This window comes from Ammospiza nelsoni, chromosome 15, assembly GCF_027579445.1.
Source record: "Ammospiza nelsoni isolate bAmmNel1 chromosome 15, bAmmNel1.pri, whole genome shotgun sequence".
Classification (NCBI taxonomy): domain Eukaryota; kingdom Metazoa; phylum Chordata; class Aves; order Passeriformes; family Passerellidae; genus Ammospiza; species Ammospiza nelsoni.
Genome location: NC_080647.1, coordinates 8776158 through 8802743, shown reverse-complemented (window position 1 = coordinate 8802743; position 26586 = coordinate 8776158). Strand labels below are relative to the sequence as shown.

Sequence of the window (26586 nt, the reverse complement as noted above, 5' to 3'; positions counted from 1 at the left end):
GAATAAAGGTGTTCTTTAGCTTTCTCTGTGGAGTTTGATGGAACTTTTGAAGTGGTCATCACTGGAAATAGTCCTTTTATCACCACAAAGACACAGCTTAAATGTGGCTGGGATGCACTCCTGCCTCACACAGTACATGAAAGGGTATCCTGGTCACAGGTTTAAATAACAGCAAGCTGTAAAGCAAACAGTAATGCAGCAGAGGAACCAAAGCCCACAGAAGTGCAGGGTAATGCAGTAAGCCAGGCCTTCTTCAGCTCCCATCCTTTTTACTTTACCACAGCAACAAAGGAAGAGAGGAAAGGCAATAAAATCAGCCTAAAACCCCCCAAAACACCAGCAGCACCTGCTGTCATCTTTTATAATATTTGAGGTTTGAACAACTTAATTTCTATGGTTTGGCTTCTTGACTTCAAGTGTTGTTGTGTGACTGCAGGATATAGGAGTTGTTCTTTGCTCCTTTACCTAAAAGACCTGCAAAAAGCAGCTCTCCTATAATATTTGTTTGCCTCTGTAGTTGTTATGCAAGCCAAAGAGTAAAGAAGACAAAAATTTTAATTAGGAAACAACTCTCCACACAGACTTTGTTGGTACAACAGAGTTATAAGTACATCTACAAACACATACAGGTTCTTTGGACTATGATTTTTTAAAATATATTTTATATGACAATGCAAACAAGTCTGGAAAAAAACAAATTACTTCAAACTTATGTAGAGGTAGCTGAACAGTATTCTGTCCAGTGATATGAGAGTATAACTTAAGTTTCATTTCAAGTTCATTACAGTGCACAAAAGGATGTTTTACAAACAAATGGAATATACAAGTCCACAAAACATTTTATTTAAAATGGCTTGATAGATATATTTCTGGCACTCTTGTAACCACATAGCTTGATGGAATTAAATTGGACAAGTATATGGTTCCAAATTAAGACATCTTACACAGATAGTCTTTTGCTCCTCATTTTTGTACTTCACCTGTTCCTTATCAGGGAATTATAGAAGCTATAACATTGTTTTTGCTACACTTCTGCTCTGTAAACCTTTGTTCTGCAAACTGAATGTAAAGATTAAAAGCTGCATATGTTTTATATTTATAAAATATATGGCTATGACTATTAAAAAGCTCAAGAATGGCAATAACAGAATACAGGCACTTCTATGTGAGGGTTACTTTAGACCTTATGAAAATCCAACATCAGTAAGCACTTCACATGATACCTGGATGAGTAAGTCTATGTAATAGTTCAGGTTTTTATTATCCACCATTTTAATCCTGTCTAAGCAGATTTCTTTCTTCTTTCAGACAATATTTATTTAGCAAAGTGTTTCAAGAGAGTGACTTTGCTCAAACCACCATTTTGCTATTGCCACAAGACTTCCATTGATTTGCTGGGCTTTGGAAATAAAGCCCAGCTCCTAAGCTACATGCTGCACTAGTTACAGTTTCAGTTGTGAATTAAATGAGAACTAAGCAGGGGCTGAAAAGAGGGATTGTGTTCATCTGATGAAGGACTTGGGGGAAATGGGGAGCACTACCCTAAGTGCATATAGGTCCATAGGGTTTTTATGCACAAAACCCCTATAGATAATTTTCACTTTCTTTTTTAAATAAGTGTTTGTGAACATGTTCTCCATTCCTAAACACTGAATTTAAATACAACTCCTGTCATTGATTTAAACACCAGTAAAACTTCAGCACCAAGTAGAAATCATTAAAGAGAAAAATTTTCACAATGAGAACAATCAGCCATTGGAGTAATCTTCCCAGGGATGTGTTGGATTTCCCAACACTGGACACCTGTAAGATTTGGCTGGATTGCCTGCTGGACCATCTTGTCTAGACCATGCTTTTGCCAAGAAAAGTTGGACCAGCTGATCCTTGAGGTCCCTTCCAATCTGGGATTCTGATTCTGTGAAAAGACCATCTAAACCAGAACTCAACTCTATGAAGCTCTTTCTCCACAGCACAGATTAACACAGACCTGCTACATCCAAATCCACTTTTTTTTAGATTAAAACAATCTTTGGATTAATAAATCCATGGTTGAGGTGTTCTGTCAGTGAGCAGTGGTGCAGGACAGAAGGACGGTGAGCCACATCTGACAGCTGGTATCTCTTATTGCTACATTGTCATGGAAGATAGCAGCACTTAAAGTAATGACAGAAAAAAAGCAAGAGGAACTTCTACAGCTAACACCAGAATGTCATTCAAGACTTAGCATGAAGGCCTATCACACCATTTTATCATTTATTATTAAAAGTACTGAACTACTGTCTAAGCATCCTATGCATTACCTATGCCCACACAACGACTAATCAATACCTCACACCACACAGGAAATGAAATTTGAATCATGATTTGGTTTGTTGAGTTTTTTGTTTTTAGCAGATGAGCAAGACTGGTTATAAAACTGGGTTTGGTGTCTAGAAAAATGTGAGCAGCTTAAATAAAAGATTCCCCTAATTAGTATTTTATCTGATCAATGCTATTTCTATAATTAAACTGAAGGTATTTTTAAATCTGTTCAGCTGTTTACTCATGCCTGTGATAAATGTTGCATTTACATGCTTATACTTATTTATGCAACTGAAAAAAACAGTGGTAGTGTGGCAAACCTAGATTTTTTTTTATTTTAAGCATCATTACTGAAACTTTACCATCTCAACATAATGAAGGCTAAGGGTACTCCTTGTCCAGTTTTTCCTGGACAGGTTTGTGTTCATTAGCATAAATCTTTCTCAGTATTGGTTTTCATTTCTGATGGAATTTTCAGACTTAAGCCATTAACCTAGGATGTGTGGCCATAGAGCAGCCCCAGCAAGAATGCTACTGTACCTGTACAGATGGAATTTTGATTTGTTGTGCATGCAGATCACCTGTTTGCATTACATGCAGTAGGTCCAGTGTTTCCAGGCTGCAACAAATGCACTGGGTGCTCACGATGCAGGGCATGGACACAAGTCTCTGCTTGGAAATTCTGGCTGCTTTACTCAAGACTAACAGAAAAGACAATATTCATCTTTAAAATCAAAGATTCTTTCCATGACATCTTTTCTAAAACAACAAAATAGGCAGAATGAGTATGTAGAAGACACAGCGTGCAGGATAAAAAATAATTACATCAGTGAGAAAACAGTTTAAATTAGGTATTTAAGCTAATTTTCTCACAGATAAGAGTAACAAAAGTGGAAGCTTTTTTCCTGTGGGAGCAATATGAGACACTTATGTTCTGCAAATGTAATGGTTTGTGGAAGAATTGCAGTTAATGCAGCTTCACTTCCAAAAAAATATAAATCACTTTGCTGACTTAAGAACACAAAATGCCATAGCAGGTGTCAGCCACCATCACTTGGTACTGTTCAGAAGATGTAGATGCTTTTATACATTTTTTCAGCATGCCAAATACCACTCACAGAGGGAGTGCAGCAATCCAGCAGTATGGAAGGAAGTTACAGCATTTCCAAAGTAGCTCAATGCAAACAGGACACAGATTCCATGTGCACCACAAGGGTGAAACATGTTTGTCTTCCATTTGTTTCTTTGGTACCCTTATAAAAAAGTTTTACAGAATTTAACAAAAGGGGAACAAAGGTAGCTTTATGAAAACTACTTTTAACTAACAAATATTACTGATGAGATAATGGAAAAACATGCAGAAAAGTTACATTAAATCCTACTGCATTTTTTTCATAAAGGCATGAAATGGCAGTGCTATCCTGCATAAAAAAACCCAAAGAAATTTATAGCATTCCATAACATTCTCACTTCATTCTAGTTTTTGCCACTGAAAGGGAAAACAGTAGATTAGAATAAAGGCCCAGTTTTGCTCACATTGAAATTAGTCAAAGTCAAAATCAGATGGAGGTAAGAGCAGTCTCAGAAAGTGGTACGCTGAAAGCAATACAAGCAGCAAAACAAGTATATGAACTGTTGATTAAAAAAAAAAAATCTAAACCAAGATACTTCCTGTTCTCATTTCTGCCCTATTTTTACCTGCTTTATAGCTAGAAGTAATCATGCTAAAATTCACTTGCCTTCCTTGGGAGATAACTATTATTAGCAACACTACCCAATCTCTTAAGAGAAAAGCAATGGCTGGGTAGAGATTTGAAGCTAACAGAAACCTGAAGATTGGGGTGAAATAAATAGCATTTATTACAACATAATCCTTCTTATGTGACACAAGCTACCCTCTGAGTCCTACAGTTCAAAATAACTCCCCCCTCCCCCTCCCATACACACACTCCAAAGCCAAACCCCACCAAACAGTTAAAAGAAATAAAACTCATCTTAACAGCAACAGGAATTGATGAAAAAAAATAAATCTATGTATTAACCTACAATGAAATGACACCAGTACTTCCAGTTTTCTCTAGAATAAGCCACTTTCCAAATATTGCAGCTCTTTCTTCGCAGTTGTTCGTAGCCATTGTCCATTTTTGCAAGAAAGAGTTCAGATATAAATTCAACTTCAAGTTATTCTGTTCTGTGAAATATTAGGGGTTAGATCCTTCTGTCACCACTATGGTCAATTCCCACTGACATCAACCATCAGTACTTGAATTTACCCAAGCACATAAACACATGCTTAAGCAGGTGCTTGACTGTTTGGTTGTATCAGGAACCTCTCCACAAGCATAGGATGAACCTTCAACAGCTGTGCTTCAATTAACTCAGACAATCTGTGTAATCAAAGACTTCAAGGCAGAATGTTCTGGGGGCATTCTTAAGCTACAGCAGAACTGGGGATGAGTAGAAAAACATTCAAAGTATTTGAACACAACTGAAAAATTATCAAAGCAGTTGCTTGTGCACTGCAAGAATCATCATTTTTGTCCCCAGTCATAAATACAGGGTAAAAACACTATAAATAGAGCAGCTCACTTTCCTTTAGTGAATGAACACATAAATAATATACATTTTGAAACAAAAAAATCATAGTGCAAAAATAAATTATCAAACAGAAGTTGTGAACATTATTTTACACAATGCTATATAAAACCTGAACCATTTGAATAAAAGACTTTGCAGTTCACTGAAATAATGCATCAACCTTATTATTTCTGCTTCACATTAAACTGCACAGTTTATCCTTTATCCACTAAAAAATAAAAATAAAATAAATTAAAAAAACCCTTAAGATTTTTAAAAGGTTTATGGCAAACAAGATCACTTTTTGTTCTATCACATTTGTTATGAATTTAGCAGTGCAGCGATTGAATACTCGTCTCAGTTCCGAAAGGAAACTATTGAAGTATCCATAAACATCCCCTGCTCTTTATAAGTCATTCTCTTTGAAACTCAGGGCTTGAAGCATCCTGACACACTCAGATCTGTAAGACATTATTGCAGTTAGCTGGAGTGACAGGGGCCAGTGGGAGCTGCCCAGCTCTGGTGCTGGCTGTCACCGCGCCCGGGCGCGCGCCATGAAGGTCAGCACGCGGCGGATGCCACTCAGGCGCTCCCGCAGCGACTGCATGGCCAGGAAGGGCAGCTGGGCTCTGTTCTCCAGGGGCAGCACAGCCAGGACCCACCAGCACCAGGCTGGCCCGTTGGGGTTTGCCTGCAGGCAGGGGGAAAAATAGAAATTAGAAGTCAGGTGCTGACTTTGAGGGTTTAACTCTGAAACACGGTTGTCGATAACAATGCAGCAAGTGAGTTATTGCATTGCCAGCCTAATGGCTTGGCCTGGAACAGGTTACAAATCAGTGGCACCTTTCCTAAAAACAGTATGAAAAAACAGAATGTGTTTCTATTACTAGCGACAATTTATGGGGTGGACCTTCTGGATTTTTTAAAATTAATTTTTTTAATTTTTTTTTTTTTTCCCTGGGCGACTGCATGGCCGGGAAGGGCAGCTGGGCTCTGCTCTCCAGGGGCAACACAGCCAGGACCCACCAGCACTAGGCTGGCCCGTTGGGGTTTACCTGCAGTCAGGGGGAAAAATAGAAATTAGAAGTCAGGTGCTGACTTTGAGGGTTTAACTCTGAAACGCAGTTGTCAATAGCAATGCAGCAAGTGAGTTATTTCACTGCCAGCCTAATGGCTTGGCCTGAAACGGGTTACAAACCAGTGGCACCTTTCCTAAAAACAGTATGAAAAAATAGAATGTGTTTCTATTACTAGCAACAATTTATGAGGTGGACCTATTTTTAAATCCATTTTTTTTTTAATTATTTTTTTTCCCCTGAGTGACTGCATGGCCAGGAAGGGCGGCTGGGCTCTGTTCTCCAGGGGAAGCACAGCCAGGACCCACTAGCAACAGGCTGGCCCATTGGGGTTTGCCTGCAGTCAGGGGGGCAAAATTATAAATTAAAAGTCAGCATTCAGACAGCTGGTAAGGGGCTGGTTTTGAAGATTTAACTCTGAAAATTCTGTTTATGATAGCAATGTAACAAGTGGATTATTTCATTGCCTGACTAATGGCTTGTGATTACCGGTTGGCCTGAAACACATTACAAACAAGTGGCAGCTTTCCTAAAAATAGAATGTTGAAAAAGGATGCATTTTCTATTACTAGCAACAATTTATAAGCTAGGCCTTCTGGATTTTTAAAAATTTGTTTTCTTCTCATATTATTACTGACCCAGATCTTTAGGATTCCTTCTCCATACTTTATGACACTACCTCATATTAGCTCTTGTTATATTCTTGTTATATTTTAGGACCCCACCATTTGCAGTTCCCCACTGTTTGCAGTCCTTTATCAAAAGTAAAAGTTTCCAGTTGCCTATTTACTCTCAGTCATTTAACTGGGGAAGTAGAGCAGGCAAAAAAGGCAGTTCAGTCTCCTGGGATTAATGCAGTGAGATAAATAGTCTCAAAAAGTTATCAACATTAAATACAAACTTTTTCTTTGCAACTGTGCTACCACTGGTGTGTGGCAATAGAATTTAGAGGCTCAGCTTATGTGGGGTAAATGCAGAGTATTCATATTTTCATCTTAAAACACAATGCCTGCCAGCTTATCGGATATCCCTGCTATTTATGTCTCAAAAAGTTACATAAGCCACTGATTGTGGATACCTGTGGGTCAGGATCCTTAGCTGGCATTGGACCAAAATGACTGAGAATTCGACTTTTGAGTGCTTGCTTGAGGGAGTTAAACCATGTAGAGGCCTGATCATAGACAGAGTCATGGAGAACAAGTAATGCAGCATACTCCTGTCCTTGCACCTGGAATGAGAAATGAGAGGGGGAAGGTTATTGTTAGTTCAGGCTGCATGCTGGGGAAGGCATAGGATTTTCAGGATTTTCAGGATTGGGTAAGGGAAAGGAAAAGAAAAAAAACATGCCAAAAAAGTTCTGGAATAAATAGTGAGAGCTCATTTGGTGTTTCCTCTTCTGATGATCCTCCACTAACCAAATTCTTCACTTTGCCTGTATTCTAAACCAAAAATATCTATTTGTAGAATTTGCAGTTTCTCGATTTTCATATGAAAAAACCTTTACACGAATAGCGCACAAAAACAGGAAAAAAAGATTGTGCAAAGCTTTAAAAAAAAAAAATCAGTAGAACCTCAGAGTAGACATTTTACCTTCCCATTACATACCAAAAGCTCTTAAGAATTAATGCAAGCAATTTTGAAAGTTATGGTGCACTCAATCCTGCTGCTTCTTACCTGAATAGGGATTTTAAAATTGGCTTCCATACAAATAGTGTAAGGTTCACCCTTCCACCCTCTTATAAACTGCAGTTTTTCTGTCTAGAAGAGCAGTAAGATCTCATCCTGGATACACTTATTCTGGTCCTCTGATAAATACCTCCAGGAAACACTCTTCAGTACTTGGGCAGTGTGTGTGCATGCTTGTGCTGACTAGTATGTGTCCCACCTTAACCATGAGCAGCTATTAAATACCACAAATTTGTTGTATTAGATACATCTACAAAAATAAAACCCACTAAAACCATACATGCTTAGAATTTCACATGTTATACAGTTTAAATGAAATATTTCTGAACTTACCTTTTGATCCTCAATGTACTCAATATCTGCTGTATTATATCCATCACGCTGGCTGTGCTGGATCACCTTAAATCTCCTCTTGCCAATGCTGTCTACAACAGAGCGACCATCAGCAAAGAATTCAACATTTCTTATCTCCAGAATGCAGCCATAATCTGCAAACCTATTGAAATCAGAACAAAAGCAAGTAAACAAATCTTATTCTCTCCACCCTGAGTTCCACAGAGCTGCCATGCAGCCAGTCCCTGCCACAAAGGTATTTACCAATGTCAGCTCATTTCTATTGTTCATAGCACTGACCTGCTCTAGTTCAAATTATTCCACAATTGTTTGCAAAACTATCAGGAAGATTCAGACTGTCTAATCTGATTAATGCTAACTGGATGTTTTGGAATACAGGAAACATCTTATGAAACAGAAAGATACACAGATCAGAAGCATACTTTGTCCATAATCCTAACATGTTCAGTCAGTTTGTACAGAAGGACAAGTGCAATTCAGAATATTACCATTATGGAAGGACTAGGAAATCTATGAAGAAAAAAGTGTTTGCACTATTTCAGCATATTTTACTTTGCAGGTGGGTATTTTCTGTAAATCATACTTTCCACAGAGTATACATACCCAGTAAGTTTATAGCATAAAAAGAAGGAAGAAAAGCTAAATAGAGTTAAACATTGAAGTCAAATTACCTAAGACTGACTGTAAATGGCTCAATGTAAATGCTCAGCCAGTCCTTATGAAGGTCCTGTTATACCTCTGCAGCCACTACTATAAATATATAAAAGATATAAACATATCCTATAATTTAAGGAAATTTAGCCCAAGAACACACCTTACTACCATTTTGATTTCTTGTGCCAAAACAGCAGATTTAAAAGCAGGAGAAAAATACACATTTTTTCATGTACTACAGGAGGTCTGCAGCTCAGTCACATAATGACACACATTCAGTTCTGAGAAAACAGACTATTATATTAGTCAGAATCCAAGTCCTCAAGAGAAAAACTTCTGTCTCCTCAACCTGCATGATTAGGAGGAAACTTTAACCTGCATGATTAGGAAGAAAATTTCTCTACTGGAGAGCTACCCCAGATATTACAGCCATGGACCTTTCTGCACCTCTCCACTGGCTCCAGACTAAGAGGGTGCCTCAGATGGTCCAGGCTGTTCACTCACCCCTTGACAGGGTCGCTGATGCACATCCCAAACTGCCTGGTGCCCGTCTCCATGCACCTGCGGATCATCAGCCGGTAGCAGGGCTCGAAGATGTGCAAAGGACAGGGCACTGTGGGATAGGCCATGGTGCACACAAATATGGGAACATTCTTATTTAGGCTGTAAGAAGGAAAGGAAAAATCAGATATGACGTTTTACCCAACTACTGACACATAAGGCTCACATTCTTTAAGATTATGACATATTTAAATAGAAATTACAGCATCTTTAGAATAGAATTCTTAATGGAATAAACAAAGAAAATTATTGGTAAAAGCTTAATTTCATTCTTAATGGAATGGTAAAAGCTAAAATTATTTTCCCTTTAACTGACTAAATACTCTAGAAAACTATATATCACTTAATAACAGATATTTTTTTCATTAAGCTTTCTGGACTTGCTTGTGAAAGCATTATTGGATCTCTAGTATTGCTTTTATTTACTTTATTTCCCTTAATCCCATTTCTTCCCTATCCAGTATATTCCAAACCCCATCCTGTGAGACTGCTTCTCACTCTGTGCCTTTTATAGAGGTTCACTGAAAGCAGACACATTGCTTTGTACTTTGTTTATAAAGAGACTTCTACTTCTCTTTATTCTCTTTCTTTTACTTCTATTTATTCTTTAGGACAGTGTCTAGTTTTTATGCTCACTCAAGCACAGTTTCCCCTGGACCCTGTTCTCTGAAATCACATGGTACAGAGAAAGAAGCTCCATCAGCATCTCAGCTCATGTTCCACAGCAGCCAGAGCCACTCCCAGCCAACAGCAGCAGAATTAGAGATGGGATTTTACATAAATGGATTACGTACTTGGAAAGCTCTGCTATTTCCTCTTCATAAATCTTTCTCCTTTCAGTGAGTTCTTCTGGAAGATATCTGGCTATTAGCTCCTCCATTAGCACTGTTTTACAATATTTCCTCATAGCCAAGCACTGCAGTAAGAACACACACAAGCAGTTAGAACACCCAGCACTTCACAGTGTTTGGTGCCTGTGCAAAGGACATCACCCATTACACCCCCATTTTCTGATGTCTGTGAGTCTATCATCTGTCAAACTTGCCACTGAAGAGTTGGTTTTTTTTAACTATTCCCTGTGTTACAGACATTCACTTAGGAAATCTGGAAAGCAAAAATCACCTACAGATTTTCCAAGTACAGGCCTGGTCCTAAGGTTTGAACAGAGACTAGCCATGCATGGCAACTCACAAGAGCATTTTAAAATTCACATTCTTCCTGAGTTATGTAAGCTTTCTTTTGTGTTGGGAAATATCAAGGCTGTCTGAAGGTGAAGTGGTTCCTATCACTTGAACTTATGCTGAAAAAATCCAAGTGTTACCTCTGAGAGCCCTTCCTTGCACAGGGGACATTTTGGGTTATGATCCAGGCATCTCTCCAGACATTTGAGACAGAAGGTGTGTCCACAAGGTGTAGTGACAGGTTCATAGAAGAGCCTGGATTGGAAAATCCAAGAGCAAAAAGACAACAATATCGTGTACTAAAGTAAAAGAAAAAAGTTGCTACCAAAAAAGCTGAATTTATTCACTAACTTAACTACTGACTACTACGGGGACAAAGTCTCTTCTTGCTTTTAATTTCTTCAACCAACTTTTGTATTTATTCAGCCTACAGACTTTGTTATTGCCACCCAACATGAAAGGCAGCCCATGAACTCTGACTTCAGTGAATGTGAGGGACAATATTATCATGAACTTCCAACACGCCAGCTTTTAATTTTCCTCCGTGTGAGCAATAAACAGACCCAGAAGTTGGACCATCTGACTTCACTAATGAAATTGAGCAATACTTCCACAACTATTACTGAAATTTTGTGATTACTTGTATGTGTGGAGTTAAGCACAAAATACCTATTTACAGTAATAGCCCACAAGAGTAATTACAATAAACTGGGACTTGGCATGATTCTATTATTGCCAGCTCTAATGGGTATATTTTTTTAATAGAGTTTTTAACCTTCAAGGGACTGCTCTTCTGGAAAATTAGTGACAGGACATTCATATTTTATATTTAGAAAAATATATAAGGCCAGGTATTCAAAGTATCATGGTACCTATTCTTTACCAATTTCAAGCACCTCTATGACACTTAATTTCATGTAAAGATTTTTTTCCTTATTATGATTATGCAACATTGCAAAGTCATATTTCCTTGTCAATAAAGACCTTACGGGGATGTAAATTAGATAGAAGTTTTTTTAAAAATAGAAGCAATACAAATCTAGCAACTAAATTGTCTGGAATATACTGTATCTTATAACATACTGAACATTTGAAGGTCTTAAATACTAGTCTCATTATAATTTAAGTGAATTCATAATTTTTCTTAAAAGTATTAGTTTATCAAAACAGTACACTATGTTCTGTTAAACATGTGGAAATTAAAATAAGTAAACCCACAGTTATTAGCATCTTTGACAAGATGAGTGTATTTAAGAATGCAATTGGCTTTTAACAAGACTGCTATAGAGAGCTCATTAAATGTCATTAGTTACTAACATTGACATTTAAGCAATGGAACATATGAAATAGTACCTAAAATGCCACACCTATCTTATTGCAACTTGATGGCGTAATTGAAAACACTTGTTAACTGTTTCATGAGCAGAAACCTCACGTAAACCATGTGAAACACTGAATTCTACCCCATGTTCCAGAAAGAACTGCATTGCATGTAATTATTTGGTAGGGACTGACTTCATCTGAAACACAGCATAAAGACAAAATGCTCCTCTTAAGATTCCTGAGCCTGCCCTAGCTCCAACAAAAGCCAGCTTTTCCTAACAACTCTAAGAGGACCTGGACAAGCTCCATGATTTGCAGAAAGAAACACTACACACCCACACCAAGACTTGCCATGACATTATTTTGAGCTACTGCAACACAGAAACTAAGATGCTGTGGAATAACACTCCTTTTCTCATTAGTTCCTTGCTTTGAGTACTTTGTATTTTCTGCTTGCTGCTGGAGCAAAGGTAGATCAATAACATTTTTGCCACTCCATCAGACAAACAGGTTAATAACAGCTCCTGCAGTTAATTGTGAGCAGGTCAGTAGGTTACTGGGTAATTAGACCAAAGCACTCAGGAACCAAAACCCCAAAAGGCTTCTGAAGAACATGGCAGGAAGTAATTACAATGGGTCTGCATAAATAACCAGGAAGATCTGAGGAGAGCTTTCCTGAGCACAAGCCCTCCTTGTGCAGTGATGTTACAAAGCCAACATCCTTCTGAAGGCAAAGTCTGCATTTGGCACTATGATTCCAGGCACAGCACCTATACATCCTCTGTTCTATAAGGGAAACAGAAATCCCTGGGTTAATTCTTTTACAAATGCATTTTAGTCTGGCTGTTTCTGATTTAACATAGAGGATGAGAAAGTAGGATTAATTAATTTTATTTAAAACATCTGAAAAATGGTTTGTGGACACGATGATAAACAAGCAGAATCACCAAACCATCTAAGCCTAATTGTGTGGCTTCCTGTTAGAGGAAAGCTTTGCTCTTTGCACTATTGAGTGTTTTGACAGCTGCACAAACTTTTGGAACATATTTCAGCTGTAGACAGGCAGAGGGAGAGGGGGCAGATCTGATTTATTCCAAGCAGAAGCAAATCAGACAATACAGCAGTTGGCCCTCAAAGCTTTCAGTTTGTCTGAAACAAATTGAAGCCTCCTCCTCTGCATACAAACAACAAAATCCAAATTTCTCAAAACACATGCCTTCAGAAGTAAATCCCTAAAGAGGCTATTTGCTATTTAAGAATTTTAAAATATTGTGCAAAACCAACCCCAGCATGAATTATACATAAAGGTGGGTAATTAAAAAAACCAAACAACCTAAGCAACACTCACTGCAGCAAGTGAAACACCTTCCCAATATTTCTAAGGCACTAAACCCCCCCCACATAATGTGTTTGCCAAAGTGAAAATGTTTTGTACAAAACAAGTAGTAAAATAGGTGCAGTTGACAACTCCTACTTGATTTACTAAGCCATTGCTGTTCCCAAGAATAACTGCTGTTCTATTAACAACAATTTTCTTTACTGGAAGAAGAAATCTTCAAGCAAATGGAGTGTCTGCCTCAGTAAAGCGAGGAACACATCTCTAAAGCAAGAGTTAAAGCACACTCTCGCTTACCCACAAGATCCTCCTATGGCAACAACACAGTACTTCACATGCAAACTCAGAATATTCACTGGATGTGGTCTCTTTAGGTATTTTATGCTTTTCTGACAAACAGCTCCACAAATTCCCAGGTGACAACTGTGGGTTTGTGCACTGTGTCAGTAGTGAGAGCAAATCTTTCAGACACCTTCTCTAACATGCTGAACCCCCACGTGACTGTGTGCCCTTTCCAAAGCAATCACCAGCCCAGAGAAGATCAAAGAGTGCCCATTCATCAACAGTGCTCAGAACCAAAGGTCTAGAAATGCATCACTGGAGTGAAAATCACAGCCAAAGCTAATTTCATGTCACAGGCAAAAAAAAGTACCAAGCAAGCTAGAAAATCTCTAGGTCATAAAAGGGAGGAAGATACAGCTAGAAGGCTATAGATATCTGTGAGAAAAGAACACACCTCATACACAGGGAGCAGTCCAAATCTGATGGATCCACAACTTCAAATGGAATATGTTGTCCAGTACTATTTTCCCTAATATCAACTATGTCTATCAATAAGAAAAAAAAAAAAAAGCAGTTGAACAGAACCATGCAAGCACAATGCCATCTCATGTATTTACACCAGCATGTGATATTTGCAACTTATTGAACCATGAAGCATCATCACAGTAATTTCTAATCAAAGCTTCAAATTCAAAAGCCTTGGCACAAATCAGCACATCTCCCCTTGATTTTGGTCACATTATAGCCACTAACAGAGGGATCAATCTGGCCTTGCATTGGCCAAGTCCAAACACTTTGTTAGTGCTGAAAGTCTAAAGTGAGACAAGTTCTTCTCCTATACCATTGTAAATACATTGCACAGCATGAAAACAAGGCCAGATACCGAGAACAAATAGAGGTTGTACTTTTAAACTTTTAAAATTATTATAGAAAAGGCTGAGACCATGTGCAACACTGATGTTCTTTAAAAGATTCAGAGCTCTGCTGAGAAAAGCACATGACCTTCTTTGCCCCTATTTACATTTTTTTCTCTCTGCACACAGTAAAGCTTCCACAACATGCATCCCTTGATTAGACAAAAGAGAAAATATAAAAGGCAAAGTGGAATTTGGTCCCTCTTTGTCTGAATCTTACAGAAGAAAAGTTTCCATGGGTGGCCTGCCATGGAACCTGTCCTGTAATTAAACATACCTTTCTTCATCAGCTTGCAGGGCACCTCAGCATTTCTCATCTCCTCTGAGCAGCACTTCCTTTTCAGGAGGCTGCATTTCTCAGAGAGGAGAAAAGTAGACTCTGGCATGGAGGTGAATTTGTTCTCCTCCTCTGAGCAGTCCTTTTTGCTCTCTGTAATTTGTATTGGTTTCCTCAAACTACCAGAAGTAGTTACATTTGGTTCCTCTTGAATGGAAAAACCCTTTTTCTGTTCCACATTGACCTGTGTGAAGAGAGGACTGACATTAGACCAATTTTCCAACAACTTGGTAGGGAGAAAACTCAACCTGTCAACAATCTTTAATATTATAGATCACCAGGAAGGACTTTGTGGGTCAAGAAGCAAGAGTTTGAGAATCGCTAATACTAATTTAAAAAAATTAAACTCCAAAAAGCAAGCAACCAACAAACTTGATTTCCCCTCCCCACCATTGAGGGTTTTCAGCCCTTTTGTGTGGCTTTAAAGCTCAAAGGTTGTGAAACTGGATTCAGTCAGAAAGGTGGCTAAATCTCATGTTAAATATATTGTTATCACTGAACCTATGGGAAAATGCATATTGTTTACATCATGGTGATGGTATCAACCAACAGAAAAACCAAAACAATTCAGTTCATTTTAAGGAAGCAGTAAAAACACACAAAATTTATAAGAGAGAAAATGCCCAGAGCTTCCCCTTGCAAGGCAGATTCCTTTCTCAGAGGATAAACCATTCAGGGTTTATCTGCCATGGCCACAGGACTTCCTGTGAGCAGCCCCTGCACTGACATCACCTGTCAGCTCTGTAACATCACCTCCCTGGATGGACCCAAACCAGACACTGGATTGTGATGTGTGACATGCAGGAAGATGAGTGAACTGTCCCCTGAATGGCTTTGTGAGAGTCATGCAAAAGGGTTTCCTGGCAGAATATCCTAACAGCCTTTCCATGGGGCAGTGTCACTGATTGTTTCTTATCAGTCTCAACAAGGCAGCTAAAACCTCCACCTCTGTCTGTAAGGACTAGCCAAGTTTTCTCCTAAATATACAATATATGCAAAACCCATCCCAAAGTTCAGGTCTCAGTGAAGCAGAAGTGATCCTTACAAACCTATGAATGTAAACTTCTGCAGCCCTTTACAAAACTACAGCTGCAAAACCAAAGTTATGAAGTAGCTCACATATCTTATGTAGCTCTACAATAACCTGTAAGTATTGTACAGAGTATAGAATGACTTCATTACTTGCACACCAGCTATAGCTCAAGTTGAAGCTCTAGATTTTAGCATTTCAAGTTGAAGCTCTAGATTTTAGCATTTCACAGCATTTGAGGGTATCTAAATCCAATCTACAGAGGCCCTTTCCACTGCCAACTACTTGGAAGACCTAAAGACAATTACAGGAGTAGAACCCACTCAATTCTGATATAAAATTTATCAGAACAGAGGACTTACATTAAAGAAAAAAAGTCAAATAAGGAGACTTCAGTCTCCTTAGTTAACACTGTTTTGTAGGTTCTGAAATTCAGTAAAAATTTGAGAAAATGTATCCTCCTATCTCCCAGAGGCAAAAAGGAGAGAAGGCTTCCCAATGTGAACACAAAACACACAACAAATTAAGAACCACACATCAGACTTGATCTTTACCTTGAGCAACCTTTGTAGATTATGGCTGGTGCCTCCAGATCCCACTGAATTTAGGAGATTCCCCTTTAATCTAGAGTGATGTGACAACAGCTGCAGGATATCGGGTAAGTGTTCCTGAGCATTTCCCGGGATCAGTGAAAACAAACTAAGTAGAAGCTGTGATATAAAACAGAACACTTCACTGCTTAGTTCCTTCCTTGCAACCTCTAAATGAAAAAGCAAGTAAGGGAACAGCTGAAAGAAGCATCCAGGATTTTGTTAAAACCATTTAAAGAGCCCTTTAAATGAGGGTAGGAACAAAAAGTGCAAGAGCTAATGCAGTACAGGCCAAACAGACAGCAAGAAACATTTTCAGAGTTAAACAAGCCCACAGAGTCATTAACCATTCTCTGTGATGTGACACACACATGCCTTTGTCCTCTTTGTCCTGCAGTTCAGGGTTCACCAGAAATTGCTAACATCTTTCTTGAATGTTTTTGGGTCGTTGTTTTGGTTTTTTTTTTTTGCTGCACATCATCTTTCAGTGGAGTTTACTAGCACAGAAAGCACTCATCTCACAGGCTTAATCCAAGATCAGTTGGGTAAATGTGTCCGATATTGTAAACTGTAGCTATTTTTAATTCACTTATGTGAGAATACAAAAAAGGTAGGCAGTAGAAAGATGCCATTTTTTCATTTTCTATAAGAAAATAAGTGAATCTATTTCAAGTAGCAGCTTGAAGCCTCTTGTATGGCATAGATTATCAGATGAATATTTAAGGAAAGAAACAGACATCAATAGAAGATTCACACTTCAAAAACTAATTTCAACATACTACTGAGGTGATCCTGCTGATGCCTGAGGAAGCCACATGACAGCTGAGATTTCTATTTAAAGCCAAAAAGGATTTCACAGGATCACACTATGTCCAAACTAACACAGGCAGACAGTTAATGCAGGCAGAACATCACAACTGCACCCAAAGAATTTGGTAAAATGTAGTATGTCACTGTTATGTGACCAACCTTGGAAATGACCTAGTAAAATATTGCATCATGGATGAACTCTGTGTCTGATGAGTGCACAAGTAATTCTTTCAGTCATAAGAAGCCTACTTTTTCTCAGAGTCCCACTGCTCAGAAATTAAATGTCTTGGAAATGGCTATTTGGAGTCAGAATTTAGAAACATATCTGTTTGTTTCTGGTCTTTTTGCTCTAGTGCACAGAAAGTCTTCCAGCATGACTGTGAGCACAAATCATGACATAATGGCAATGAAAGACTGCATGGAAACCACTGGGGAAAAAAGCAAACAAAACCCTCAAACATCAGTGACAAAAAAACCCTCAGAGGCTGAAATCTCAACCATATATAAAATGAGATAGAAATTTGATTTCACTACAACCATTCAGGTTATACTCTGTTACCTTTGTGAATAGAGTTTTACTGTAAGAATTCTACTGTGCTTAGAAAGCCTATTGTGCTACAGAACATAAAAACCCTAATGTTCCCATCCCACCAGGGATTGAGAATGGCATAAATACACTGTCATGAAGGAAAATAAAACTATTATATTTTTATTGTCATAAGTAATCACTGCAACACTGAGCCTTTTAACTATGACAACAACAACAAAAATTATTAAATGTCAAAATACTGATTTACAGGATATCAGAGATTTGAGGGGTGGGCAAAACAGCAGTATTCCAAAAAGCCATATGAGAATTCACACACATTGTAAATTGCATCTGAAAAAAAGCCTCAGTGCAGATCAATTAATTTTCTTGCTTATTTAGCATTAATTATTAGCCCTAAAAAACTATTTTAAAACTGCTCTTCCTTTGTTGACTGCTTCCTCTTCCACACTTCCTGCACATACTGACATGGGGCAGCATGACTGGCAGTAGCAAGAAAGCTGCTGCTCCCAAGTGGAGTTTGATGAGTGCTGCGTGTTGTGCTCTGCCAGTCACTGGCCTGATCCATCATTCAATAGCAACTCCCCCTCTTCTGCACTCCAGCATTGGGAATAGATTGCCAGGCTAGGAATCAATTAGAAATTTGAGAATCACAATAGTCTGTGGGTGGCAATTATTAACAATTCAGTTTTCCTTCAAATTTTTTGATGCTAGCACTGTAACTGAATGGCTGCTGATTATATTTTCTTGCTACCTTCCTATCTTCAGATCAGCAATACACGACTCAAATGTGAACAACAGTCTGGATTTTTATCTCCATCCAGCTCTCTGCAGTAATGAAAGAGGGGAAAAGAAAAAAAATTGTATCCTCCTTTATGAGAGGCTCCTGAAAACAATTGTGCAGATCCAGATGATTTAGGGAACTCACCTTTTGTGCCTCAGACTTGGCTGTCTTGTTCCCAGTATCTAGAGCAAGGCAGAATAGAAACTCCCTTAAAGCTTCTTCTGTTTTCCCCAGATTAGCTAATGCTTGTCCTTTCCTTAGGTGACCCTGCAAGGAAACACATCCACAGCTGCAGCTTTTGTCCAGAAAATATACAGTAAAACCACAGTGAAAGTACAAAAGATCTTTCTGAAGAAAGAAAAGTTAGCCAGGAAAAATCACTATAAGTGTGTCTTACACCTAGACACCACCAGTGCCTGGGATTCTAAACACAACAGTCCTAAAAACTGCAAGCATAAACAGGACATTCTCCCACTCATGCAAATATGATTTTCACAGCACCTGAGCTCAACTGATATTGGAAACATCTACCTCCCCTACATCCATCTTCTAAAACAGCAATTTTGTCCTTAGCATTCAATTTTTAGAGAGTTCACAAAATTGCTATTCATCCAAGTCAAGGAAAATAGCCATGGCTCATTCTCCAGGACTAGCACTGTCTTTCTTCACCCCAGGAAGCTCAATAATGGTTAAATGTCTGTAAATTGCAGGAGTCCAAGAAGTTACAGGACTTAAAGCCTCCCTCAGATTCCACTGTCTGACCATTGCAACTGTTTTCTATCAGGGCACGATCAAGGCTTAAAGAAAGTACAACTGGAGTCACAACTTACTTTCAACCAGTGTCACAACTTACTTTCAACCAGTATGGCTGGAGCCTGCACGCTGTTTCTGCATCATGCAATGCATCTTCACAAGCTTTCAAAGTGGAGTTAATCTGGGACCGGTTGCTATATAGTAAGTGGTCATTTGGAGCTGTAGGAAATAGAAAAAGTGGTCAATTAGGTAAAAAGAAATTAGTTACATAAGCTTTATTCCTTAGTTTTTAATTTCTTTTAAACACATGTTGGTGCTTCCAAGTTGCACAAACCCACAAAACATCCATGCACTAAATTAAATCTGGAAACCTCTTTGGGCAACTCCAGACAAAATGCCAGCTATGTCTTATATAACTGCAGAGAACATTGCATAAATAAATGCTGAGACACTCACACAATAAATTACCAGCACTGACTGAAGATCAGATCGTTGGTACAGACACACAGGAGACATTTAAGACAGCAGGAAGGATGCTGTCGTACTGTAGGGAGGAGTTTCAAAATTGGTAGCATCAAAGTTTTTAAGTGATAAATTAGGGTCTTTTCATGCCAGAGCTCAAAACACAGGAAAAGAAGAATCAGGTAGGGTTACAATGATCATTGAGTTACACCCACTGCAGCATCGGGACACAGGCTGAGCAGTTTCTTGGGAGCATTTTCATTTCAGTGAAACGCTTCCCTGTAATACCTTGCCTTTAACTTCTACTTTGTACTGGCAGCGCGAGTCACTTTTTCTCAGGAAGAACTGCATGAAAAGGACCGCATCAAAAGTTCTCCCTGCGCAGCCCCGCAGGCGCTCCCCGGCGCTGGGGCGGGAGCGCGGGGCCGGGCGGGCCGGGGGTGCGGGACCCGCCCGCGGCCCGGACACGCATCCCCGGCTGCGAGCGGCTGCTCGGCGGGGACCCCGCGCCCGGAGCCCTTCCCGGGGCGCGGCGGGATGCCCAGGGCGCGGCGCTCCGCTCCCCCCGGCTCCGCCGGTTACACAACGGCGCCGGCCGGGGGGAGCCCAGCCGGACCGCAGGCTCGGGCTTACGCAACCGCTGCTCTCCTGACCCAGTTTCACCGCGGGCCAAAGAGCCGAGACCCCTCCCTGGGGCTCCCCTCCGGACACCGGCCCCAGGACCCGGCCAGGGGAGCCGGCGGCACGCTCCCGGACACCTGGGTATCCCCGGCCGAGCCCGGGGCTCGGTGGGACGAGAGGCCGCCAGCGAGCCCCGGCCGGTGGAAAGTTATCCCTGCCCCGGCGCGGAGCCGCGGACCAGCAGCGGGGAGAGGGAGCCCTTACCTAGGCTGACCGCTTCGTTGTACTTCTGCAGGGCGGCTTGGAGCTTCTTCTCCTTGTAGAGGAGGTTCCCTTCGTGCCGGAGCTGCGAAGCCTTCACTTGGCAGGGGAACCACTTGGTCAGCAGGTTGCTGAGGATGACATTGACCCGCAGGAGCTGCCCGGCCGCCGCGCCGCCCGCCTCCTTGCACAGGACGCAGCGGGGCTCGGGCGCCCGGTCCCTCTCCAGGCACTTTTTGCAGAACGTGTGTCCGCAAGGCAAGGAAACGGGCTCGAAGAGGAAGCCCTGGCATTTGCGGCACCTGAAGACGTCCCACTCGCGGGGTGCCGCGGGCTGCCCGGCGGCGGGCAGTCCCTCTTTGATCCGGACGCTCTGCGCCAGGCACTCCACCAGCTTCTCCAGCTGCTCTGCGCGCAGCTGCTGGTGGCGGGACGCCAGCTGGTACAGCGGCAGCGCCTCGTGCAGCCGCCCGCCGAAGGCCAGCGCGTCCGCCCGCCCGAGCAGCACCTGCCACTCGGGCCCCAGGCCGCCGCCGGCCGCCTCCAAGTTCTGCGCCTGCAGAGCGCCGGCCGCCAGCTGCAGCACCAGCTGGGGCTCGGGGCGCGGCGGCAGGTGCGAGCCCATGGCGGCGGCGGCTCCTCTAGCGCGGCGGGCGGCGCGGGACGCCGTGAGGCGCGGGCGCGGCGCGGCCCCGCCGGGCCATGGCGCTGCTGCTGCCGCCCCGCGCCGGGAGCGCCCCGCGCCGCCGCCGCCGCTTATATAAACCCGGGCACGTGACGGCGGCGGCGGCGCTCATTGGCCGCGCCCGCAGGTTGTTACAAAACCAGGCGGTTTTGTAACGCGCCGGGCCCGGTCCGCACCGGGAGGGGCCGCCCCGAACCCGGCCCGGGGCTCGCTGCCCCTCTCCGCGCCCTCGGACACCCGTCCCGGCGGGGTCTGAGCGTACGGAGAGCCTGGCGCGCCGGGCTGGGCAGCGCTGCCCACCCGGCACACCGGGCGCGGAGTTGGGTTTGACCCGCTGGGCTGCACCGGCGCCCCGGTGAGACGCGGAATTCTCTCCAGGGTCCGGTGTTTTGGTACCTCCGGTAATGCGAAAGAAACATCGGCTCGGAGTGATTTTGAAAAGCGAGAATGCCGTTTCCTGCTAGAGCAGGAATCGCGAAGCTTTGTAGCTGCACAGTTAATCATTCTCTTTAAGGGAATCTACGGAGTAGTGAAGCTATTTTAATGTCAGATACTCCTGGTTTTAGAACAACTAAAGAAAACATTGTTGTGTTTATTTAGTTTTGCAGTGTGGCATGTTGCACAGCTCTACCTATCCGTGCCAGATTCTCGAAGAAGAAGCACATGCCTTGTGATGTATCTTTGTTTTATTTAAGAGCAGCTCTGTTGACCGTTTCAATCTGCATGTTCCCACCAATTCTTGTTAGATGAGACAGTTGCACTAGTTGTGTAACTGTCTGTGCTAAATGTAGTCTAGGGAGAAAATCACCTGTGCTACTACAGAAAAGAAGCTGTTCTAAAAGAAGTTGTGTAATGCTTTTTGTTTGCAGCTTTATGCATATTTACAGTTACCAGAAATGCCCATGTTATGTATACATACACTTACGCTCTAAAAATATAGAGCACTTTTCACACTGTCTTAAAATCCACTGCAGAATTTGAAATTTCTGATGATGTCCTATTACTGATATAGTCAGCCTCCTCATGAAGCTCAAGAGAGGGGTTGAAGGAATTAATTTCCATTTTCTTACTTGCAGAAATGTTTGGACTCCCCAGTTTAGACTGCATGAGCTAAGCAGGTATTAAGGGACAAGCCCTGCCTGTGGAGCTTGGATGGACAGGAGAAAAGATGAAAGTAAGGAGAGGCAACCTGAGTTTTGCAAGACCTTGCTTAGGGAGGATACTTGAGAAAATTCAGATTACCTCAGATTAAAAAAAAAAAAATAGTTTAAAGCTGCTTAAAATCTGGATTTTAACTTTTAATTATACACACTAATTCTGTGAAGATTGTGTCCATGTGTAGGCAACATTATGCTCATACAGAAAATCAGATCTGTACCTGGGAACAGAAGCCAGCCATCAGACCCTTCAATTGTCTTTTGATTCTTGTGATATGAGGACAATTTGCATCTGCCAAAAATTTGGCCCTTGTCTCTCGGGTTCTTGAATCTTTAAAAAAAAAGAAAGAAAAAGTTTAACATCTAACTGCTGTTCTCAAGCAAGTCCTTTAATTAAAAAAAGAATTTAATAAGCACTGGTTTCAGTACTTCTTTCTGCCATCATTTAAATCAGACAATAATCCAAAGTATGGCACAGGCTGCCAGCAAGTAAACCAAAGAAAGATGGGACATGTGAAGCACTTAAAATTTCAGTTAAGCAGTGCTTCAGAAGAGTTAGAAAGAATGAGCATTTGTGCTCAGGAGTGTGGGGTTTTCCCTTCAGGCTCCAGCCTGCTAACATAGACTTCTTGTTTTCCAAACTTCCATGCAAGAAAATCTCATGCTATTAAAGAACAAAACCCTTAAGAAAAAGAAGAAAAATGCTTTCTTGTAGCCTTGAGGTCAGCAGTTGTCTCTATTGCAAAACTATAGTCTCGGCAACCCCTCAGTGTGTTATTTTATAACCATTGTCCTGAAAACCACTATGAGTCAAAGCCTATTCAAGCGAGGGAAAGTGACATAACCACTGGTTACCAGTAGCAATGCAGTGACAATCTCTATCAGAGAAACGCCACCAGTATTTACATAGTTACATAGCAGACACTTAAAGAGATAAGTCATGGTATAAAAGGAGGGTTTCTAGCAGAACATGAATTCAAGCTGGGAAGGGGAATAGATTTATCATAGGAAATGCAATCAGCATTTGTGCTCTGCAAGGAACTTGCACAGTTCCTATTCTCCATGCATGAAAGCAGCTGCAGAGCTGGCTCGCAGTCTGAGCACTCTGGACTGAAAGAGTCTCAGAAAGGCACTGGGAAATGCTTTTCTGGGAATTCTCTTCTACCAGCAGGACATGGCTGAAACATTTCAAGGGAAAAGAGCAGCTGTGCTTATGAGCTACTCCCCGTGGTGGGAGCTGTGTGCTGAGGAGGGTTCAGAACACAGAGCTTTATCCTGAGCCTGCAAATAGTTAAGAGCTTATGACAGATGGCCCCCATAGGCAACAACTCTGTGACCCTTTTTTCAGGGGAAAAAGCAGCTGGCTGTGCCTCTCCTAGCTCCTGGTATGTGTGGTGTTTGGTAAATGTTGGTACTTGGTGGGGTGTGACAGGTACAGAGTGAGCCGTACAGTCACTAACTGCAAAATACTTTAAAGCCAAGATACTAATTTACTGTTCACTAGAAGTCAAACAACTACAAAATATTTGATTCTGATACCAGGCCTGGCTCTGCAGAGACTTTTTTAGCAAAAACAGCTGGGTGAGTTGATCATACATAATCTAGATATGCTGGGGTGTTTTTATATAACACATCCTGAAAGCATAGAGTTTTCATACATTCATGCATATATTCATGGACTTGGAGCAGCAGTAGGTCATGAGGTGTACTTGATTAGAAGGCAAAAGAAAAAAAAGAAAGAGGCAAAAAAGCACCCTCCTGCCTACCTGCATTGTTCATGAGATCAAGAACGGATTTATCCTTTACTTAAACAGAAAAAGTTAAAGTGAGGAGGTGACTCATTCTGCAAAAGCACATCTCCCTTGTATGATTTCTCTGCAAAGGGAGGTTTAATTCCTTCCTTTTAATGACAATGAGCACAATACTGATCTTCTTCCAGCAGTTAATGGCTGGCATAACAAGCAGCATGAGAGCATGACTACATTCTTCAGCCTTCTTCTGAATCCATAAACTGCATCAGGCTTTGCGTCCACAAAAGCCACCAATAAACCTGCATTGCTCCCCTCTCAAGCACAACTAACTCAAGTGTGAAATTCCAAACCAGTCACACTGACTGAGCTCCTTCTCCAGTGGAAGAAGGGATGTGAAAAGTCCCATCACAAATACAGATGGCTTTTCATTTCCATGTGCTCTGCATGTGCTGTAATAACCCATAGCAAGAACAGATTTTGACTGATGGCCCTTGCAGTTGAGGCAATTTCCAAAAAGCACCAAGCAGGAAGCCTGACCATTATGTCAGGAAGCTGCACTAACATATGCACAGGGAACAAGAGGAGAAGATGTGTGTGTTCTTCTGTGTTATTTTGCCACTGAACCTCTGAATGACTTTTGGCAACTATCTTTACCTATTATTTTGCATTCTGCCTATTCTGACTCCTCCTTCATGTACTGGACATCCTTGCTATCATACACACATGATTTACATTGAGAAACTATCAAGTCCAAGTTTTACTTTAAATCTGTTTAAATTAATTAATCTTGAAAGAAAAGGCATAATGTTCTGTCCTCTATAAAGGAAATGAAAGAAAAGGCTTAAGAGAGAAGTTTATGTTCATATGCCATAGTTAGAAAATCACTACAATTAAGATACAAATACATGATCCAGTTTAAATAAATGCAAGGCACCAATAGAGAGAGCAATGCTATCTCAGGGTGTTGTTACTCAAGGAAAAATACCAACAGACCCTGCAAAAGGTTCTTGTTGCCTACTGGTCCATGAACTGTGGAATAAGAAAAATCCTCAGTGCCCTTCCCACACAAACCCCTGCCTGCCTAATTGATGACTGGCTGGTGATCAGCTTGACAAGACCTCAGGACTGACAAAGCAAGCATCCCACTCAGGCTGTGTCTCACTGTGTGCCACTGAAAGGGGGATTCACAATGTGCCCTTGAAGCATAACCAAACCTGGAGTGACTGGGATAAAATAATTTCTGTTCAGACATACCCAGATTCTTAGAAGGTTACTTTTGTTCTGCATTGGAATGAAAGGGCTACAGACAGAAATTCAGTGAAATTCAAATTCCAGGGTGTTTCAGTTGTGAAGAAAGAAGATATTTCAGCATTGAACAAATATTCATTATTGAATTCTGAAAAACCTAACAATGTTTTGAAGACTCTCATTTTAGCAAAACTGAGGAACTATCTGCTATGCACTCCCACTAACCATTTTGGTAACAACTTCTGCTTTACTAATCTCTCAGGAGGAAAGGCCAAATTAATGCTTAAGTACAGAGGAGTGAACACCCCAAGTTTTTAAGCACCCATCAGCATACATGGTAACCCTCCAATTACAGTAAACTGCTGCTTAATGTGTGGCAAGACAAATTCAAGGCTAAGTGGTCCAAAGAATATGACAAATCCAGTCAAGAAGTCTTTCCAGTTCTGAAGAACATGAACAAAATGAATATATTCTAGAAGTTATTCATGGATTCCTCTGCTCTGACCAGTAAGAAATGACTTTGCAAATGCCTTTAGCAACAGGTCATTTTACCTCCATGCAGCAGAATTCCCTTTGTCTGAAATGACTTTACCTAGGCTTAGCTGGGATACATTTTCAGTTTGAAACAATGCAAGTCTAAGCAGCCAGAAGGGAAATGTAACAGGAACACAAGGATGTGTGTTTTGTTTCACAGCCTGTGGTAAGATACAAGGAAGATGAACAAGCTTTATAGAGGAATTAATGCAGTCTGCAGTCCACTTGGAAGTTAAAAGACTAAGAGGCAGAGTATGGATCAAAGCTGGAAGTTATTGATGAGTCCACTACAAAGCAAATGGAACAGGAAGCTTCTGAACAATTTGAAATCCTGCTGGTGGTTTATTTGAAACTACAGGACACATTCTTGCATAGGTTTTAAAAGCTTTCTGGACCACAGCTATTCAGCTATCTTTAGATTGGTATGGACTGCTGTCAAAGAAGTCTCCTCTTCAGAAGTATGACAAATAAGTCTTACTATGCTTGTTGTGATTTTTTAAATCCAAAAGGCAAGTCATCCTTTCCTACACAAACATCTGTGGGAGTGTAAAAGGCCTCCTTAACCCACAATTTTAATTTCAGTAATTTTCTGCAGGGGGTGAGGAAGATAAAGGCAAGTTCTACAACCATAAAACATGAAAGAGACAAATATGGGTGGTATTTCTGTGATAGAAACCCTGCAATTAGCTGGAACCAATGCTTAACAGCAGCAGTGGCATGTGCTTTCTAAAATACATCTGACTTCTGACAAACTAAGTTCTAGAGCCACAG

The 26586-nt window shown here is 41.0% G+C and overlaps 1 protein-coding gene across 1 annotated transcript; it reads right to left on the bottom strand.

Annotated features, from left to right (window-relative positions):
- Nucleotides 1–537: 537 nt before the first annotated feature.
- On the bottom strand, nucleotides 538–21065 carry LONRF3 (LON peptidase N-terminal domain and ring finger 3). The gene is made up of 12 exons (XM_059482846.1): nucleotides 20444–21065; nucleotides 19197–19315; nucleotides 18488–18610; nucleotides 16167–16322; nucleotides 14523–14766; nucleotides 13786–13876; nucleotides 10531–10645; nucleotides 10004–10125; nucleotides 9153–9311; nucleotides 7974–8136; nucleotides 7033–7182; nucleotides 538–5569 (listed from the first exon to the last, which is right to left on the bottom strand). Exons 1-12 carry the CDS (start codon nucleotides 21063–21065, stop codon nucleotides 5411–5413), a joined length of 2223 nt encoding a protein of 740 aa, XP_059338829.1. The 3' UTR covers nucleotides 538–5410.
- Nucleotides 21066–26586: the final 5521 nt, after the last annotated feature.